This window comes from Chinchilla lanigera, unplaced genomic scaffold (genome assembly GCF_000276665.1).
Source record: "Chinchilla lanigera isolate Chin_1 unplaced genomic scaffold, ChiLan1.0 scaffold00037, whole genome shotgun sequence".
NCBI classification, from domain to species: domain Eukaryota; kingdom Metazoa; phylum Chordata; class Mammalia; order Rodentia; family Chinchillidae; genus Chinchilla; species Chinchilla lanigera.
This window is the reverse complement of record NW_004955438.1, coordinates 12,425,293-12,447,201: the sequence shown is the minus strand read 5'-3', so window position 1 is coordinate 12,447,201 and position 21,909 is coordinate 12,425,293. Positions and strand designations below refer to the sequence as shown.

Sequence of the window (21,909 nt, the reverse complement as noted above, 5' to 3'; positions counted from 1 at the left end):
ATGTTCAGCATCATATTATTAACCGACAATGGGAGCCTTGCCCAGGGTTTTTCCAAGTATGGGCATAGCGTCTTGCTACGGTATGTCTCACATGTTTTAACAACTGAAACAAAAGAAATCAAGATACTGTATACATTTAAATAAAGTACTGGATCATGAAACTTTGGTTTCAGTACATAGATATATCCTTGTGTAGCACACTAAAACATATGACATACAGTATTTCTTCTTGTGGGTTGCAACTAAAAAATTTACAAGATGCTTCATCCTCATTAGACTGACTTTTTTGTATTCCACAGATGCCAGCCCAGTCTTCCCTTTGTTCCTCGGCTGAGCATGGCTGCGACCTTTCTTTTCCAGTGGGCTTCCTCGGTGCTCTCATCATCAAACACATTTGTTTTGTTTTCTTGCCGGCGAGAGAGACAAAGTAGAGTATAAGTGAGAGCTTTCCATCCGAAGTCTGAAGATCTGAGTTCCAGTCTTTGCCATTTAGAAACTGTCTGACCCTAAGTGAGCCATACAGGTGTCCCCAAACCTCTGTTTTTCATTTGGAACATGAAGGATCAACCCCATCGTGGGACTATTGTAAATGAAATCAAAATGCATTCTGTCAAATGTTAAACAATCATGCATACGTTGCCATGACTTTAGTGCTTTGCTTTATTTTGTAATCAATTAGATCATTTTTATCTTGTTTGTCTTATCTTTATTTCAGTAATCTAGTTTTCTCTCTTGTCTTACCATGATTTCAGTAACTAAGTTTTCCTTCCTTAACTAGTGTCACTTCTCAAAGTCGTAGCTGTCTTAACTCATCATTTTCACTGAGGTCAGAATGTTACTTAATACTCACTGATATAACTTCGTTCACACATGCAAAAAAATAAACCACAGGTTCTCAAATAAACAATCACCCAAATACATTCTATTTGGGCAAGGTAAGCATAAAAAGATGAAAAAAAAAAACAAAGGACCCAGGTGTGATGGCACATACCTATAATCTCAGCATTTTGGGAGGCTGAGGCAGAATGATAGCAAGTTTTAGCCCAGCCTGAGTAACTTAGTGAGACTCTGTCTCAAAAAAAAAAAAAAGAGGCTGAGAGTATAGCTCAGTGAAAAGGCCTCAGGTTCAATCACTAGGGCTGGAAAAAATGGATACACGAACAAAAAAGAGAATGAGATTTTTTAGTTCTTGCCAAGATGAGAAATTAACCTAATCTAGCAAACAGTAAATTAATGCAAAGCTGGAGAAATGACAGCTGCTGAGCCATCTTTTTTCCAGTTATGAAACGTCTCACTGAGATCTGGGTGAATTTACACACACACACACATTTGCCACATTAGCAGCTGATTATAATTAAGGATAAGCCAGTTATGGATTCATGTTATAAGCTTTACAAATATTTCTACTAATCAAGGAATCACTTATCAGGAAAATCAGGCACTAATGTCAGTCAATCTTAGAAAAATAGAAATAGGAATTTAAAGGGACCCATATTAATTTTTTTCATAGACAAAACAGCATCAATAAGGCAACAGTTTAAAATAGGTAGAATCTGGCAGGTAAGTAGAGCCTGGGAATGGTGGCACATGCCTGTAACCCCAGCTACTTGGGAGACCAGGTAGAAGGACCGCAAGTTTGAGGCCAGCCTGGGTAGCTTACTGAGACACTGTCTCACAAAAGAATTTTAAAAAGGTTCTGAGGAGTAGCTCCATGATAGCATGTGTGAGCCCCTGGGTTCCATCCCCAGCGCTGCAAAATACAAAACAGCTAGAAAAGGGGGAGGAGTGGAGTCTCTCTTGAACAAGGCAGATCTGCCCGACTGTCTGAGTAGTGGGACACTTCCCAAACGTGAAGCTAGCCCCACAAAGGGGACTGCTGGCTCCCTACATGGCAGCACTGTCCAACAGCAATCCAGAGGAGGAGGACTTTCTCATTTGACAACCGCAGAATCTGTGGCTTCAAGGAGTCATGGGGATTATCCGGGTCACCAAGCTAACCAGGGCAGAGACGGCTGGAATCACACACGTCATGTGCTCCCACCACTATGAATGGCTTTGACAGTGCTAGTGGTGGCAATGGCAGACATTTATTTGATGGTACTGGGTAAGGAGGAGAAGGTGGGGGAGACACAGTCTTGGTGAGAAAGAGACTAAAGGAAGGGGTATGGGAGGCCCAAATTAGAGGTGGGAGGGAAGAGGTGTACCCCAGGCACACTGTGACTCGCTCCCTTCAGATTAGATAGTGACATTAGCCTTTGAGCTGCTTTGCCTCTTTCTCTCCATCTATTCTGTGGTCGGGAGAGGTAACTGTTCCCAACGCAGACAGCGGGTGTTACGGTTTATATAACAGATGTTCCCCAAGAGCCTCATGAACTTATACATAGGGCCTCTGGAAGGTGACTGGCCTAATGCTGAACAACCAGGAAGTGAGGTTGGAAGAGGCGGGTCTCTGGGGGCGTGGCCTGGAGGGGTTTATCTCCCTCCCCAGCTCCTCCTTTAAGAAGGCTGGTTCCCCACTGCCAGGCCATTCTGCCCGGAGCCAGCCAACTACAGACTGAAATCTTTACAAACTGTGAGACAAAGTTTTCCTTTAAATTGTGGGTGCTGGGTATTGTGTCCCAGTCACGAGAAGGAGACTAAGATTAGGAGGCTTTTGCTATCCTAAAACCCTTGACCACATGTTTGCACAGAGTCCTATAGAAATTGGACAGGACACATTTGGACCCAGACTGTGAGCATTAGGGGGCCAGACCTGCATCTAGGTTATGCATTTTGGTTATGCATCTGGGTAATCTCCATGTGCTGTGCAGACAGCACCTGCGCAGTCCATGCTAGATCAGGTGTGAGCCACTCCAAGACCACCTTGGGCTCCTGCTGCCAGCTCCGCCCAGCAGGCTGGGAAGGCAGCTTATACCCCATTGCCATGAGCTGGAAGGCTTTTCTCCTCCTTCCCTCCTAACCCACCTGTGTATGACTTCTCTTACTAAAAGTCAAAGAGCTGCAGGGACATAAACTATATCTTCCTGTGTGCGACTTAAGAGCGTAAGAGGTATTTAATGGATAATTCATAAAACAAGAAGCAACCAAAACTAGTTTCAAGACATAAGCTCGAGGTCCTGGCATTTCTACAAAATGTAAACTACAGATACTATCTAGTTGGGAAAGGCGCTATTAGAATTATTTCCTGGGCATTTTAAACTCTGAGCTAAAAACTGTTAGGTGCTAGGGGGATAAGGCTGAGTGAGCAAAAAAGAACAAATTTCAAATGAAAACAAATGAGTTCTATTCCAGTCTCCATCTCTGGCCAAGCAAAATCAACTTACCTACTCTGGGCCTCAGTTTCCTTTTTTTTTTTTTTTTTTAAATCCAGTACTGGGAATCGAACTCACGACCTCACGCTTGCCAGGCAGGTGCTATGCCGCTGAGCTAAATCCCCAGCCCCTGTTTTCTGGTCTATAAAATGAAAAGGACCAAATAACGTGTGTGTATGCATGTGCGTGTGTGTGATACTGGGGGTAAAACCCAGGGTCTTGTGCATGTGAAGCAAGCACTCTAGCACTGAGCTATACCCTTGGCCCTTTTATTTCTTGTTTATTTATTTTTGAGACACGGTCTCCCTAAGCTGCCCAGGCTGGCCTTGAACTTGCAATCCTCCTGCCTCAGCCTGCAAATAATTTTTTGAAGGACATTAAACAAAAGGTACCTACCCATCCAACTTACTCAGCTAAGCGTCACTGTGCTAGCTCTTGGGTGGGCTTACCACAGGGTCCCACAGGACTGACAGTATGACTGACAAATGACAACGCAGGATCTCTTGTTACCCGGCAGCAGAGCAGTGTGGTGTGATTATTCACTCAGAAGGCTCATCAGGGAGCATGGAGCGCAGGGCTGGCACAAGAACCTGACACAGGTGTTTCAGCAGAGCACAGCCACAAACCAGATGGGCAGCAGGGCTTGGCATGAACTTGTGTTTATGCTGGAGCTTCAGCGAAGGCCTTCGTATTTGGTGCTGCCCAGTACTACTGAGAGGCCCTTCTCTGACGGCACTCTGCATTCTCTGCTAAAACTGGCATCCTGGAAGCTCAGTATGAAAGAACATTTTACACACGAGTGAGGTGCTTGCACTCAGTCTCAGTCCTCAAACCCAAACCCTTTCCTCTGGTGGACAAATGCTGCCCACTAGGGATGGTCTGCAGACGCTGCAGCTTCTATTTCACGCATCTTAAACTGGAGGGCGTGTGGCAAGCACCCATCCTCTCCTGGAGCGGCCCAACTGCTTCCACTCCGGCTCCTTCCCAAAACAGACCAGGAAAAGGATAGTTTTAGGCACACAATGAGAAAAATGGCCATAATGCCATCACTTCAGGTCATCACAACAGCAGGAAAACAGCAGTCACAGCCAGACTTGTGGCAAACCCTCCGTCCTAAGGGACTCCTTTCCGCTCAGAGGAAGAGGGTTGGTGCCAGTCACCCACTGCTACTACTGGTTTGGAAGAAAGAGGGGCTTTGTCACATTCTTCTGAGACAGCCTTTCCAGAGAAATGTAATTTGTGCAAACATTAAAATAGGGATGACCACGTCATATTCATGATTTTTTTTTCTGAGACAGGGTCTTGCTATGTAGATTAGGCTGGCCTTGAACTCATGGCAATCCTTCTGCCTCAGCCTCCTGAGTGCTGGGATTACAGGTGTGTGCTACCACACCTGGCAACCATGTCTTATTCTTTTTGTCATTTGCAGAATCAATGACTTTGTAAAAGGACCCTGTAAATCCAATGTAAGAGAGAGTCAAGTTGAAAACTAGGTTCAATGTGTCAAGTACGAAGTAACAGAAGTTTTTCCTGTCTCTGTTTTATACCTCAGCAAATTATTCTAAAAGATCTGTTTTGAGCTGGGCTAGTCTTTAAATCGACAACTTCTGGTAAAATAGCCTTTCTTTTGATTGTAGTATGAAACTGACCAACAGCATGCTATTCTATACAGCTCATGCTTCTCCAGATCATAGAACTTTGTAAAAGCGGGGGGCGCCTACAGGCACAGCATTGTGAGGCAGGAGATTAGGACTTGGCAAAGCTGTCTGGGGAAGTAGGTGTGACCCGTTATTACAAAATCCCAGGACACATGCGTAGAACAGTTCCCAATGCCCTGCATGTGGACTTCTCTCAGGAACTCAAGCAGGTTTTCCGTAAGAGGGCCTAGACCTGACTTCAGCCTGAGGAGTGGGTGATACAAAAGGACATCCACACTGAGTTCTTGCTGTTATGTTCTCTTACATGGGCCTGCTCTCAGGCTGTAGGGTACACTTGTTTTCTTATTTTTACTTGGCCCAAAACTGCTCTGCAGAGACTGTTATTTTTTTTTCCCACCTTTAATAAAACTTTGCTACTGTTCGTGCTTGTCTTGACCAATTCTTTGCTCAGGACAGACTACAGCCCACCTCCAGAAGGACATTCCAGCACCCAAAATGTGGTAACAGCTTCACAAAGAGAAGCATCAAGGATCACAAGGACCACAGAGCCCTAATCTACTCCTTCCAGGTCAACACAAGGGTGACGCTTCAGAATCAGGGGTTTATACTTTCATGCTGAGAGCCAGAATCTCAGCATGAAATCTTAAAGCTATTACAGAACAACTCCATTCACTCCACTACTAACAGTTTTGTTTCCCCCCAGCTTCCAGCAACATGATCACGAATTAGTCCCTGTAAAGGCACTTTTGCAATAATATGCTTTGATGCATTAAAGTCCTAACCTCCCCCATTCCATAAAAGTTACTTACGTGTGGTGTGTGCCAAAAGCAATATCCAACTTCGCCTAGGATGAAAAAGAAGTCACTTATTTAAAAGGAAAAAAAAGCCTCAATAATATTCCTATCATCAGAAATTGTAAAAAGGGTCAAGTTCTAAAAGCACTGTCTACTGCCCTCTACTGACAGCTTTTATTATGGCATAACGTTCATTAGAAAAAAAACACAAAACTGTTTGGTTCCCCCAAAATGATTTAATATATATTACATTTTAAATTATAGTAATTAGGAATTAAAAATTTCATTTCTTTAGTTGCCAAAAAACTAATAAAACAAATGTGATTCTACACAAAGGTTTTAAATTAGGTGTTTGGCATACTATACAAGAAATTAATATAGTTTTCAGAGCTTACTTAAAAGAAACAATGTGATGCCAACACAAAGATGATAAATGACAATGAATTAAAATAGACATTTTCAATAGACTGGACACATAGCAAGTGCTGAAAAAGAAAAAGAAATTGAAATCCATTTTTGTTATAAAATGACCTCTTCATGAACGAATGAGGGCACGTGGAGAAGTGAACGTCTCACCCAGGATTCAGTACAGCAGGATCTTGGGGGAGCAGAGCACATGAGAAGGGGTGGGCTATGAAAGCGATCCTGCCTTCGCAAGTTTGTATGACTCTGGAAAACACCTATGATTCTATGCCTCAGCTTTCTCTTTTTTAAAACAGGGTATTGTTAGCCGGCTGTGGCACACACCTGTAATTCCAACACCCTGGGAGGCTGAGGCAAGATTACAAGTTCAAGCCCAGCCTGGGCAATACAGCAAGACCTTGTCTCAAAGAGAGTGCGGGGAAGGAGTGGGTACTGGGGATGTAGATGAGTGAGAAGGCTCTGGGTTCAATTCTTAGTACTACCAAAAAATACAGTGAGATTGAGTCATCAGGAGTAAATGAGAAAATGGGTATCAAAGGGCGGCTGCGAGCAGTGAGCTCTGTTCACAGTAGCAATCACGACCACCCTTCCTACCATGACAGCAGAGGTATGGTACCGTCTGCTGGGGGCAGCGATGAGCACTGGGACCCAGGTGAGTACAACACAGGCCCTGCTGGGAGATGCCCGCCGACCGGAAGTCCAGGCGACTGCGCTCTTCTATGTGTGCTCGGGGATGCTAACCACTGGCATGAGCTTGCGTGCTCTAACCACAGGATAGAGAGCTGGGAACTGTTCCTGTCTTTAGAATTTACAGTTAGAAGGAAGAGTGTCACTCTGTAAACTGACACTTAGCTGAGAAGGAGGACTGGTCAAGAGACCAGGCTTCTGTACAAGTTACACGCTTTGGGCAAGTTGAAGCATAACACCAGGTAATATTTGATGAGTGCTTTTGACGGGGGCGGCTAATGCACCAAATTCTTTAAAACTCTGTGATAAAGGCATTAGTAATCCTTTCTGAACAGAAGAAATTAGGCTTCAACAATCAGGCTTCAGGACAAGACCAGAATGACACAGTGTTATGCACTGAATGCTAAGTGCCTCCGAATCCATAATTCATACGTTTCTCCAACTCTCAATGTGATTGGGAGACAGGAACTTTACGGAGGTGGCTAGAGTAAACAAAGTCATATGCATGTGTGTGGGTGGGTAATCAACTACAGACAGTGCTCTTACAAGAAAAGACACATCAACAATTGTATGGGCCCCCATTCCCTCTACTAAGTGAGGATACCATGTGACAGTGACCATCCACAAGCCAGGAAAAGAGGCCTCCCCTGGACCCAGATAGTCTTGCACCGTGGTTTTAGATGTCCTACTTTCCAGGACAGTGAGAAATAAAGTTAAGTTGTGCAGAAAAAAGAAAAATTCTGTTATAGCTCTGGACCCAGGCAGAGAGCTGGACAAAACCCCAGCAACCTGATGTTCGACTACTGCCATGAAGTCTCAGTCTGCATCCTGCTTCAGTGACACTGTGTTGTGGAAACATTTAAATGTTCATGCCAAAAACAAGATATAAAGGCATTTCAACATGTCAGGGTAGGGTCACATTTCTGTAACTAGGACTAGCATTGAGCTACTCACACAGTTCTTTGTTTTTTTGCCAAGACGGGTCTCCTTACGCCCTCTTGTGGCAGGTCCAGAGCGTGTTCCCAAGAGCAGGACTACCAAACTTTTCAATATAGTTCGATTCGAAACTGTTTCTATTTCCATTTATTTAATCCCGGCTTTTCAGGATTCCCTTTCTACCTGCTCTCTGCCTGTGTCTACCCTACTCCAGGTTAGCCTCTTTTGCTGGGAACAGACTCAAAACAACAGCATTTTCGGTGCCCTTTTAGCAAAGGCACATCTATGTGCAGAAGATGAACTCATGTTGGGTGGAAGAAGGAGCATTTGGAAACCACATTTATAGAAAGTGCAATGGGTTAAATCACGAAAAATATTGTGAGGTATGTTTAAAGTTGATCTGACTGAGCTCTCACACTTTTTAAATCTTAAACACACACACACACACACACATTTATAGTCGGCAAGAAGAGTGATAAAATGCGAGTTGAAATTCTGAAATCTTGCATCAGTGGAGAAAAAAAGACACCAGAAGGAAAACAGCAAAGAACAGGAACCTGGGTACCATGTCTCTGTATTCCAAGGGCAGAAATCTTGAGCCAATTTCACTAAGTTGCTGACAAAGAGAACAGTTACAAAAGTTATCTTTTACCACGTTTTCTCATGCATGGACTCATAATCTTGCTAAAAGGAACATGAAAAGATGACCATTTCACCAGCTAATTCATAACTACCATTTCCACAAATGTAAAAAATTCTTGTGAATTCCTTTTCTTCTCATTTTATCTGTTTTTGTTGTTGTTGTTGTTGAAAATGGCCCATGAACTAAGAGATCATTTTGGGCGCAGAGTATAAAGCAATCGGTCATAACAAACGTCCAAGATTCACTTGGTCACATTCAGGGTGACTACAAAGTACAAAGATAAAATTATGGGAGACTAGAGAAACTGGATAATGGTTCTTGAGTACGTATCCTTCCTTTTCTACTTTGCACTGGCTCCAGCAAAGCAAGCAGACTCACCCATTGTGAAACCATTCAGGGCTCCCTCACTGTTAGATTTCCTTACAGGCTTTTAAGCTATGAGTCGCTCCAGTATAGACCTCAGGTGTAACCGACTGAAAAAGAACTGAAGACGGTGGCTAAAGTGTCAATAGCAGCAAAGACCTGCAGCCACTGCACTATAACCAGTGCAGTGCTGGTTATAGTGCTGACACTATAGTGCTGCTCAGTGCTGACACTCTGGTTTCAAGAGGCACAGTCAGTTGTGCTGGGGCCTGTCTGTCATCCCAGCACCCTGTACGCTCAGGTAGGACTATAAATTGGACCCCAGCCTGTGCAACTTGGTAAGACCCTGTCTCAAAATTAAAAAGAAATAAGAACAAGATGTAGCTCATTGTGCAGGGCTCTAGGTTCAAACCCCAGCTCTAGGGCTCTAGGTTCCAACCCAGCGCTAGGGTGCTAGGGTTCTAGGGCTCTAGGGCTCTAGGTTCAAACGCCAGTACTTAAAAAAGAAAAAAAAGGAACATGGACAAACTAGCTGCAAACAGAGTACAAACAGGGCTGAGAAAAAGATATGGATCCACACTGAAACCTGGCGGAAGCTGAATGTTTACACTAGGAAGAGAGAGAACTAAGAGCAACAGGATGGATTCTTTCACCGACAAGAGCAAAGAAGAAATATACTCTGTTGGTTCCAGAAAATTGGGACTAATGGGTGGAAATTACAGGCAGAGAGACTTTTAAGGTTAAGATAAAAAGAAATATTTCCAACCATCAGTGGCTCCCACAGATGGACTGGGCTATCTCAGGAAGTGTTTAGACTGAGGCTAGACAAATACCTGCTGGTGATACGGTGGGAAGGACTGCTGCACTGGGTGGGAGGGTGGACTGAAGCTCTCAAATTCCTCCCAACTCTCAGACTGACCACGATGTCAAGTGGCCACAGGTGGCTTACCTGGCACAGGGAAACGTTGGCATAAGGCTTTGCCTGGGCATGCAAACTGGCCTTAGCTTCTCGTTTATCACCGTGCACAAGCAGGATTGGTTTCTTCCTGAAAAGTGATGAGAAGCATTTAAGATGAGTCATTCATGAAGCTGAACATCTTGCCTCTTAGAGGAATGCTGGTTTCTGTACCACTAGACATTTGCTTCTGCCTGTTGTGACTGAGTGCAGAGCCCAACCCACAGCCTCAGCAGGTGCTTATTCATTAGCTGTGCGCATTGCCCTTGTAAAGGGGCCATGTGGCCTGATCCCATAGGCTGCTGCAACACAGAGGGCCTGGGACTTGAGCAAGGCCCTTGAGCAATTACCTTCTTTAGTCCAAAGTAGCACATAGGAACCTCTGTGTTAATATATTTAAGATCAAATACATTAAAGGTACACAGTCATCACTGTCCATACACAATTGTTTTGGATAAAGCAATGGATTCACTCTGGGCTTCTATTTATCAGCTCCTACTAGTTGCTCTGGATACTGTGCAGGACCCAGGATACAAAAGGAAATAGGCCCAAGCCCACAGCACAATGCAGATGTATTAATAGGTAGTTAGATTCCAATGAACCCCAGCCCAAAGTACATTGCAATTTTTTAAATTTCAAAGACTACATAAAACCACTCTTCAGGAATAGATTAAAAACGCATTTAAGGGATCCTTGATCTCCAGTTAATTCAAAGAAAGACGATCCCTAGAAATCAATGTATCTTTTTACAAGCTTGCCTAACACAACAAAAATTGAATTTTTCTTCAATAAGCAATCAAGAGAAACAACTGCAGCCACTTTCACGTTTATCAATTACACTGCAGAATGCTTCTCTGCCACACATGAGGAGATAACACTCAACTAGAAAGGAACATTGTAGGAAATGCAATTGCAGCACTGATGCTTTATGCCCATGTAAGTTTTATTCTAAATTCTCAGCTAAAAGTACAAAGCACATATTCCTAACTTTTTTCTTACTTGAAAAAAAATTTTGACAACTAGAATAGCAGCTTAGAGAGTAATGTAAGAAACATTCATGCATTTGTCACCTGGAAACAAGACATGTTACCAGACCATAAAGACATCTTAAAAATAACAGATTAATAAAAGCTGAGGTTTTCACGAATTCCTCCAAATTTATGGGTTCTGTGAACTATTATAAAAAGGCAGCATCTGCACAGTGCAATGAGGTACAAACTCTCCTGGGCTGAAATTTTCTATGAACGATGGATATCACCCAAACTCGACACTCCCCATCCTTTCAATGCTTGAGCATGTTCCCAAGATGCACTGCGCAGTGAGGGGGTGAACGGGAGAAAGAACTCCTCTGCCCTCCTACTTTAGCTACTGAGAGTCCAGTGCACACTGTGTAAGTTTGCTACAGCTGCTGTAACAAAGCAGTGTAAGACAAGGGCTTAAATAGAAACATTGTTTTACAGCTCTGAAGGAAACAAATCTGAGGTCCTGATGTTGGTAGGGTTACTGCCTTCTGGGGGCTGAGAGGAAGAATCTGTTCCAGGCCTCAGCCTGGCTGCAGGTAGCCTCAGGCACTCCTTGGGGTGTACATGGCACCCTTATGTCTGCACAGGGTCTTCTCTGTGTGTGTATCCAAGCTTTCCCTTTTTATAAGGACACTGGTTATACTGGAGTAGTGGCCACCCTATGATCTCATTTTAACTTGACCAATGACCTCTATAAGGACTATCCCCAAATACCCCTGCACTCTGAGGTGTTGAGGCTTAGGACTGCAACAGACCCTTTTTAAAGTGAGATTCCACCCATAAAAGGTACTAATGGGATTTTAGCGTGTGCTTTGGCAACACCGTAAAGGGGTGACATCTGATGTCAAGGTCTTTGAGAAGCAAAGGGAGGAAGAGCAGAAAACACTCATGCCATACCCAGGGATGCAGTTCTAGGAGGGGTTTGGGGCTGAGCCCACTCACTATTCCAGCTATCCAGTCTCTCCTTTCTAGCAGTACCCTGATTTCATGCAGGACAAGCTGTGCTCAGCTGGAAGGTCACATTCCCAGCCTCTTTTAGAGCTGGCTGTCATGCACCTGAGCTCCGCTCAATGAGGGGCAGGTAGATGCTGTGTGGGGCCAGCAGGACAGCTGCTCATGGGGGCACAACTGGGTCGTGAGCCCTTCCTTCCTTCCTTCTCTTCTTCCTTGCTACCTGGAACACAAACAAGTGAGCCGAGGCTCTGGCTGCCATCCTAGAGCAGGAGGTGACTTGGAACACTGAAATCACATACCACGTGGGACAGAAAGCCAGAAGACAGGTAGATAAATCCTGGAGAAAACTACGGTGTCCCCCAATCCAGACCACAAATGTACACCATTTGCACTTCTTGGGCTGGAAAAACTAATTTTTGCTTTGTTTAAACCACTGTTATTTTGCGTTTTCTATTAACATGCAGCTAAAACTCATCCTTCATATTATAGATTAAACATGCGCCTTTGAGTGCCAAAGCTGCTCAAGAAACTTCAGCAACATTTTACCCTCTCAAATGACAAAGGTTTCCACAATCTGATGCCTTCTATGCACCGAGACTGTTGAGGACCCTGACAGTCATTTTTCCCCGATGTACAAATCTACCAGAAACAAGGACAGGCGGCACGTCACGATGCTAAGTTCTACTGGCCTGCACTGCCTAACATGCAGCTGATGAACTGCCCATATCACTCCACAGCCTAACTGAGGGGAAGCCCACAACCCTCTTTCTTTAACTCCACAACTACAGGAAGAATCACAGGAGAAGCACAGAGATCCTCATGAAAAGAGCAGGGCCAACAGGCTAGGCAGGGCACAGCATCTGGCCATGTGCAGGTCCAGGCCCACCGGAAATGATCATCTCCTCCAGATTAACATTGGGCATGAAGTTCTGGTATTTGACTTGGAGTCTGCCTTTACCTACTTCTGGGCACAGAGAGCACAGAGGAAAATGCTCCGATCTGTTAAAAGAACGCGTGTGATTAAACAGACTTTAAAATGCTATTTGCTCAAAATGACTTAACGTCAATATGATTTCAATAGCTTCAAAATAAATACTTTAAAAAGATGGGTGGCTTTCATATGAGAAATACACATCTTGTGCTTCAGAGCAATCCGGTTTTATTATAGCTTTGTTACAGTATTATTATAGTGTTCTGTTACCTGTGGAACTCACCTGAATTCTGGTGGATACTGTTTTATAAGCCAGTCCACGTCAAAGCAGTAGTTAAACTAGGAGTGAAAGAAAAGGAACTGAGCCACAGGTTATGCAGCCAAGCAGTTCAGAAGAACCACCATTCATTAAGCTGAAAGAAACTCTAAAATAAGAACACGCTACATATATAATTTATAAACCTGTACAGCTATGCTGCAATACTCATAAATAAACCTAAATTTTATCCTGAAGGAATACATGGTTAAAGGAATCTGCATAAATGCAGCCATATGTACAAGAAAAATAGGTTCTAAGGAAATTATCTCCGCATGCTTTGGCAGCATTTGTACTTGTCAACGGGATGTCGCTACATTATTTCTAACAGTCCTGCTATTAATTTAAATAAAGGAGCTTATAACATGTATCCGTTTTCTCCCAAGTGATTATAAAATGACAGATTCTGGAGAAAAGACCCCAGGATTTTTAGGCAAGAAAATTTCCTTTCAGCCCAACTTATTCACTAGCTGGGTACACACATATTTGGTGCTGGGCACTCACTAGGTTGTGAACAATCACATTCTGACCACAAGCTGGTCTTACCTGTGGGACCTTCACACACCTGGGGCCATCCTGGCATAGGAGCTCAGTCTAGGAGGGAGCACCCACAGGTGTACCCCACTCCATCTAGAGACCAGAACTCTCAAGGCCAAACCAAACACAAAGGACACAGACAGCTTGGCTTGTGAGGGACAAAGCCCTTTCTTCTGACTGTTCTTTGGTACTCTTGATGTGATTTATCAACACAAAGGGACCAGCTCAGTCAGGTAAGAGCCACAGAACATGCACAAGAACCCGTAACTTCTACTCACACCTTTCTGGGAGGTGCAGGGCATTCTCATACTTTTTAAGTCAAATCAGATCTGCCTTCACCACTCTATCCACCCCTCTGCGGGTGGCTGCACAAGAGTCCTCTGAGATTATCCGTGTTCCAAGAAGTTCTTCAGTCTGTGTGGTCTGATCAAAAGTCAGGCACCTTTACCGACAGTGACATCCACATTCCATGCCCATGGATCCTACAACTGCAGCGCTTGATGCCAGACTCTTAGGCATGTGCCATCTCAGGGACTTTGCACAGGACTGAGGCACACATCCCTACCTCTCATACTTTCTTATAAAGTTGCTTAATTATTTCTTTGTTTTCACCTGAGTAAAAAACAATGTACCCACAAACTCACCTGAGAAGAGGAAACAAGTGTCCCAAAGAGAGGAGATAAAATATCTACAAAGGAGAAACACGATTCACACTCAGACAAAAGTCCTGTGGTCATAACAATCACAACTACCTTATTAAACGGCTACCAATCACCGAGATCTGGCTGAGAGAACAGTAAACCGAGAACTATTACAAAGCTACGCGTTAATGTTTCAGAAAATTTCCCTGCGGTATTTAATGTTTAATTCTATATTCTTTTATAAAATACAATGTAAAACTAAAATCTGTAACTTTAGTACTGGGTGACTGTCAACACCCATGGTCATGATACCTCTTTTTCTTTCCAGGATCTCTGAATCCTTACCTTCTTCAGGTATCCACTCGTGTCCCAGCGCCTCTCTGGGATCCTGGAGCACTGGATTCCCACGGTTCTAAACTGCCACGCCTGGTATTCCCAGTCACCTTTAAGAAGACCCCATTTGGCACCCATTTAAACTTCACGTCAGACCAGAATGTTTCTGGTTGCGAGCTATATCACAAGAGGTGGGCCCGGTCATCTCCATCTTTGATCCTATGGGGGCAACTGTGGAGGACGTCATAGGTGCCTGGCACTTCCCACATATTAGCTCTCACTCCCCCAGCCACTTTCTGAGGCAGGTTCTGCTCCTCTTCTTTTGTGGATGAGGACAAGTCTCCCTTGGAGGCTGCCCATAACCACAGAGCTAGGAAGGGGTAGGGTCCTAGTTGGATCTAGAGTGTCAGGCTCCAGTTTGCTCTAACCCACTAGGCTGCCTCTGAGGGCAAAGAGCAGGGGCTCAATTACTTACTTTACAGGTATTTACCGTGGGTTTCCTGTCTCCCAGACATTGATCTAGATGCTGGGGTACAAAGATTTTAAAAGAACAAGTAGATACTTCCAAGTTAGTTCCTACTGTATGAAGAGGAAAGTGCAATACATTGCTCAACTTGGCCCCCACCAGCATCTCTACCTTTCCAAGTTCTACCCTCTTTCAAGGACCACTGGAAGTCCTTCTTCCCCCATGCAATTTTCTAGACAGCCCACAATTATGGTGTACGTTAATGTCCTATCTCAAACAGCATGGATTCGAATGCCGTATGCGTGACTCCTAAACAAGTTGTAGTTCTATCACTGGCCAGCTCTGTGACCTTGAGCAGTGTAGTTAACTTTTCTACACTGCAGCTCTATTACCTATCCAAGGAGGACAACTGGAACATCTACTCGTAAAGCTCTTATGAGGATTAAAGCCTAGGTAAAATTCCACTCATGACGCTATCTCCCTTCCTGAACAGCTTGTGCCCACAGCCAGTCTTTATCACTTTATTTCGTACAACCAAAGCTTGTAGACTTCTGTTTCCTGTGCTAATCTCTCTCAAAACAAAACAAAACAAAAAATTGACAACTGTCTTATGTTTCTTCAAAGTACCTTCTACGTATGAAACTCTCACAATGAAAAACAATAGAACTCAACTTGCTACAGTACAGGATTAAAGGCACCAACATTTATATATCACACAGAATAAATAAAATGTACAATTACATATTTGATACATAGAAGTATTGTTGACAGTGGATGATGTACTCTTGATTTTGAGCCAGAAGTAAAGTTAATCTGCGAGAAGGGTGACATACTGTGTGGATCTGCCATGTGAATATACTACGCTGATACTTCACGCCCTGGCTCCTGTTTCTCTCAATCCCCAGCCTAAAGAGGAGCACACAGAAATCTGGAGAATGTCAGGTCTTGTGCAGTAACAGAGAAAATGAATGGTGACGCTGGGAATCTGTGCCTTTGATTCTAAGCTCCCGCTATTTCCCCGTGTGGAATCAGGAGAACCAGAGACCCTCTTCCCAGCACGGCTGAAACATCTACCCACACTGCCTTGCTGTCTTCTGCCCCTTCATCACCAGGAAGCCAAACTAGGCTGGCAAGCAGTGGTTCTGAGCCCTGACCAGATATCAGAGCCCAGGAGGGCTTATGAGAAGGATCTGAGTGGAAGAATCTGGTGGAGCAGAGATTTTGAATTTTCTGCAAGTTCCAGGCCGGTCTGGTGCTGCTGGGCCAGGGACCAGAGAGAACTACTGTGCTTAGGCTTGGTGACTTTGTTAATAATGTGTTCCTGATCAAGTTTCATCTTATTTCAAAGTGAAACAATTCTAAACACCACATTAAGCGTACAAGGGGCTGAGCTAAATAGGCTCTTGAGAAACATCCTCTGAATGCCTGCTCTAAGTAAACAGTTTGTGGTCAAATTAATGCTTGTCAGAAAGAACATTTTGCCCCCTGGGAGTAGTGACAACCACAGGGACAGGTTGTTGGGAGCTCAGGCCAGGCTTTTCTCCCTGATTTACCAAGGAGAACACTCTCAGGCGTAACTCTACAGCTCCTGGTCACCTTACATCTTTACCTTTGATGTGGAGGGCTTTGGAGTTGTACTTCAGCTTAATTCCTGAGACTCTGGTGAGGTAGAACTGGAAGGGATTTCCTTTATCCAACATGTCCCAAATGTCCTGGCCTTCCCCTGACGTCTCATACTCGTCTTTCTCCTCTTTGAGCCTGTGTCTGGCAGGAGGGCCATGATCTCCGGTTCTGTGGGCAGCACAATCTTTGGGAGCGGGGATATCCTTTCCCTCTCTGACCACCGTGCGCTCAGCCTGCGTTTGCTGTGTTTCTGGCTCCAGCTCATCCTCACTGCTCGAGAGACACCAGCCCAGGTCATCCTGGGGACTACTTGTCTGCTTCTTGGCAGGCGAAACTGAATCTGCATAGGTGAATTTCACTGGTGAGATCTGTCTCTTGTGTGCAGCTTTCCGGGCCTCGGAGCAGGTGTAGCTCAGCTCCTGCGCTGCTCCCTGCTCAGTGCAGACACAAGAGGTAGAGGGCTTCTCTGGTTCTGGCTTTTCATCCTCACTTTCTTCACTACTGGATAATGTCCACTTCCCATAGCTGCCTTCCTGAGACATTGTACTTCTGCAAAGGAAAGACAGAAACATTATATCTCATTTCTGGTCCCCTGGCAAAATAATCCCATGGTTCTCAAATTCCCTTCAGATGAACTTCCGCCATGCATGCAGCCTTCCTATCCAAAGCTAAGCCTTGTAACTGTTACCAAACAACTGTTACCAAAATCTGCAAGTTGAAAAATTACCAGCAAAAACCCTGGTTACCTTCTTGTCTTAGTTACCTTTCTCTCGCTGCTGAGACAAAATACCCAATATCCACAATGAAGAAAGGAAAGGTTTACTTAGCTCACATTTTGTGGAGGTTTTTCAGTCTGTAATCAGCTGGCTCCAAGGCAGGGTGGCATGACATGGGGGCAGCAGTTGAAGACAGCAAAAGCAACAAGAGCAAAAGGAGGGGAGCAAGCCTTTTTTCCTCCCTTATATTGTAAGCAGGCTAGCCATACCCACATCATCTCTGTGCCTTCCTCCCGCACAGGATGTTTACAAAGGACCCTGGCCCCTGCTGAGTTACTTATTTAACCTTCTAAACTTTCTAAATTGACACAATATATCAACCACAACACTTCTCCATCCCTACCTTTTGTCTTTCAATCAAAACCATGTTATCTTAGATGCCCCAGGAAAGGCAGTTGGAGCCAAGATCAAAAGCAAAATGTTTACTCTGAACCCTGAAATTTGTAACAGGTGCTTGGGTTTAAAGCCAATTTCATGAGTAATTCTGACTATGTTTAAATTTTTAAAGTCAAATTGGAATCTACAGGTCTAGCTTTTATTCAAGTATAGACACCCCCAGGACTTCTGTGAGGATATCAGTCTTACTCTTTCAAAGACAAGCCTCTTAGCATAAGCGTAACTAGGCCCTCAAAAGCAATACTAAATGATCACTTCTGTACCGATGTTCTTTCTAGGGACTGTCACCTGTGGGAGTCCCTATAGCAGAGATGGTGGGAACCCTTGACTCATCACACCAAGAATGTAAGAGGCACAAAGGGATTGGGCAAAGTTTTAAAAGTACACAAAGAAATAGAGGTGGCAAGGCAGAGACGCTTCTGGCCTCAGTATATTTATGGGGAGGTTTGGGAGTGGAAACTTATAGAACTTGTGAATCTATGGAAAGAGGGGATTAAAATTATAGATAAAAGGAGACAGGTCTTTCTGCAGGGTAAGTGTGATGGCCCATTCATGGGTGACAGGTGTTGCAGGCTGTGGGGCACCACTCCAGAAGGACTGCTTTAGGCTTTAAAGCTCAGGGGGAATATAAGGATGCCCCTGGCCAGCTTTGAGGACAGGACCCTGCAGTCTAGCTCAGTTGCATACGGATGACTTAGCAGTAGCTGACTATGTGCACACTAGTCATGTCTGTATACAAGAATGTAAATACATGATAACAACCTGTATAAGCGTTAAACAGTAAAGACACAGGCTGCTGTCTTGCAGCTGCCTGCCTTTTGAACTGATGTCTGCCCCATGTGTGTTCTTTTCCCTCTCAAGGAAAGAGGGACTGCACCTGCAAAAATCTCGCTCTAAGCCCCTGCCCCATCCAGGTGATAGAGCGACAGCCAATCCATAGGGAAAGACCCAGGGTACAAACAAGCAGGAATGATTTATAAAAGGCCCATTTTCAGGTCAAAGGAAGTAGCCCAGGCTTACTGTTTTGTTTAAGGACTTCAGGAATTTTTTTGACTGGGTTTGTGTCCTGAACCTGCAGTTTTTTTAGAAAAAATAAATAAATTAAAAGTACAATTTTAACATTACACAGTTTTTCCTCTCTTCTTCCTATTTTTCCTGTCCTGGTTTGGTACTTCCATGAGGATGCAACTAATATGAGAAAATTATCTGTCTAGATCCTAAATGAAGCTATGAAAACCTGCAGAGAAAGGACTTGTACTGGGCCAGGCATAGTGGTACAAGCCTATAATCCCACCAGTTTTGGAAGACTGATGCAAGATGATTGCCAAGTTTGAATTCCACCTGACTTCAGACTATCTCAAAGTTTTAAAAAAAAAAAAAAAGGGCTTGGGATGTAGCTAAGCACAAAGGCCCTGGGTTCAATTCCCCAGTACCTACTGCCCCCTGAAAGATTAATAACCTGCATAAGGAAAAAAGCAAAGGCAGGGAGCTCCACAGTGGAGTATAGGGGTCCCTGGGATTAAAACTGGAGAGGGACGGTGAGGAAGCAAGCAGCAGAGCTGTGGCCCCTCACAGGCTGAGGGTTTTTATGGGGTCTGCAGGAGGAAATTGCAGGGAAACGAGGGTGTGTTTTTGAAACCTGTGATCACTGAGCCATGGAGCCTATGTATGTTTTTCTGTGACTGCTGAGGCCCATCGTTTTAACAAGGGCCCCATAATTTTGAGAGGAAAATCACAAAACCCAAAAGTCTGTGCTAGAGCATCGTCAAGTTTTGTTATCTGAAAGAGGTTAAGTAGGGCCAAGCAAGACAAACTACAGTATTCTACCCACAGAACCTACATTCCTTAAAAATAAAATTTATGCTGCATTAAAATATTTCTAGATAAATACATGTTTCTAGATAAATAAATGCATGTTTCAAGTGGAAAAACTTATTTTATTTTGTTTCTGTTTCTTTTTTTTTTGTCTCTTTGAGACAAGGTCTCACTATGCAGTTCAGGCTGGCCTTGAGCTCACTTTGTAGCCCAGTCTGGTCTTGAACTTGAAATGATCCTCCTGCCTCAGCCTCCCGAGTGCTGGGATTACAGGCTTGCGCCACCACGCAGGGCAGAAAAACTTATTTTAGAGGTACTTATTACTTCTCATAATTTCTCAGTTAACTACCAAATGAGATAGTATTTTTTCTGTAAATTACACATTTCAAGGAGCTCTTAGGTAAAGTGCATGGAGACCCATCCTTCATGGCTCTGGAGCTAGCCAAAGCTTCAGGGACTGGAGAGGGTGAGGTCCCTGCAGTACAGGCAGCACAGACTCAGCTGGGAGATCACTCCTCTCCATCCACTTCAATTTAGGCAACACCCCAGTGCCAACTCTCCTTCCATTATTCTGAGAGGCAAAAATAAATGAAAGACCCAGAATTCTCTAAAGCTCCAGGCCACAGCACATGCACTTTCGATCTTGTGGCCTGACCTTTGGTAACCTTTCCCCCCTCAAACCTCATGGAAGGTTAATAAATATGGACAGCATCTTGTGCATGTAATTTAATCACAGTGAACTCTGGGAAACTCCTGTTTCCCAGATGCCCCAGAATATGACTCAGCACCTGGTCAATCTTACCAGAAACTTAGTAAGAGGCACTTGGGCTGGATGTCCAAAAGCTTGATTTATCTGTTTGTGTGCTCTTTACTTTCCTGTCATCCTGGCACCACTTTTCTGTTCATGCCACATCTGTGTCACCGCGGACCTGCCCTAGTACATCTTCTGGTGATCTTCTATAAATGTAGCTGCGTTTTCTTATGCTTGCAGTTCTTTGCTAGTTGTGCACAAGAGTCTGGAATTTGTTGGCTCTACCATGTGGTATCACCTGGCTCGTGTAACAAATGATCCTAGATTGTGTCTGTCTTATGAACCTTCACATCTGCTTTCTGAGTTTTCTGTTCAATTCTACTCTGTTCAACCTGCTTCCAGAAGCTCTGAAAACCCTCAGTACAGACGCTTTCCTGAACTGTTTCTAACCTGCACTAAGAAACCAGATGACTAAGCATGCTGGAAGTGTACTGTTATAGTAAAGTCTGAATGCCAGGTTCTCTGCATTTAATTCACGATGATTTCCTACCTAACACTACTTAAGCAGCACAGGTATTTATTTTTAAACGTGTTTTTTTTTTTAAACTTAGGTTTTACTAATGTTCTAGACTCTAGAGATTGCTGGATAAAGTGTTTAAGATGACACATTTCCTGTTAAATTTTTTTTATTAGTACATGTTTACAGTACAAATGACTACATTCAGCCGGGCATGGTGGCGCAGGCCTGTGATCCCAGCACTTGGGAGGCTGAGGCCGGAGGATCTTTGCGAGTTCGAGACCAGCCTGGGCTATTAAAGTGAGCTCAAGGGCAGCCTGAACTGCATAGGGAGACCCTGTCTCAAAAAGACAAAAACAAAACAAAACAAAATGACTACATCCTTTGTGTGGACTTGGTGGTGATTTTACATAACAAATCTCAATTCTTTTTTTACTCCCTTCTTTCTCCCTCCCCTCCCTCCCCGCTCTCTCCATCACTGGGTCTCCTCTTTTGCAAAAGTTGTATCTCCGGGTTCACAATTCCCTTTCAAGGTACTGTTTTAGTGGCTACAGTCTTGTGACTTTAAAAAAGTACTTAAGAACAAAAGAACCACCTTAGGAAAAACTACTCTGAGTGTCAACTCTAGCTTTCTATGAATTCTGAAACAGTTCTAAAGCAAGGAATGGAACAGAATCTTCGAATAAGAGCCCTCAGGCTGGACTGGGAGTGGCAGAGTACTTGGTTAGCAAGCAGGAGGCCCTGCTTTCAATCCCAGACCCTGCGCCCACCCCAGCTGTTCTCTCTAGATTGCTTCTCTATTCTAAAGCAAGTAGTGGGCCTCAGAGCTTTGGGTGAGAAAGGGTTCAGCTTCCAAACTGAGACCAAAATCTTTTTTTTTTTTTTTTTCAAATATATGGAATGTTTCTCAAATCTGTGTGTTAACCCTGCACAGAGGCCATGTTAATCTTTTATTGTTCAGATTTTGGTAGAGTGTGCGTTGCCACAGCCAGCACAATTTGCAAAATCTTAAGGAACTCCCATGACCTCCTCTCCTAGGGAATACAAAGTGTGATCAAAAC

The 21,909-nt window shown here is 44.0% G+C and overlaps 1 protein-coding gene across 4 annotated transcripts in view; it reads right to left on the bottom strand.

Moving 5' to 3' along the window:
• The window catches only part of Tdp1 (tyrosyl-DNA phosphodiesterase 1), an 88,454-nt gene that overhangs the window by 63,042 nt on the left and 3,503 nt on the right, over positions 1 to 21,909 (bottom strand). For all 4 annotated transcript variants that reach the window (XM_005390276.2, XM_005390279.2, XM_005390278.2 and 1 more), the window contains 5 exons: positions 16,580 to 17,142; positions 14,175 to 14,218; positions 12,961 to 13,016; positions 9,765 to 9,861; positions 5,779 to 5,813 (listed from right to left, as the gene is read on the bottom strand). In XM_005390276.2, the coding sequence (XP_005390333.1) occupies positions 5,779 to 5,813; positions 9,765 to 9,861; positions 12,961 to 13,016; positions 14,175 to 14,218; positions 16,580 to 17,135 (788 nt within the window). In that variant the 5' untranslated portion in view covers positions 17,136 to 17,142. The remainder of the gene's footprint in view (positions 1 to 5,778; positions 5,814 to 9,764; positions 9,862 to 12,960; positions 13,017 to 14,174; positions 14,219 to 16,579; positions 17,143 to 21,909) is intronic.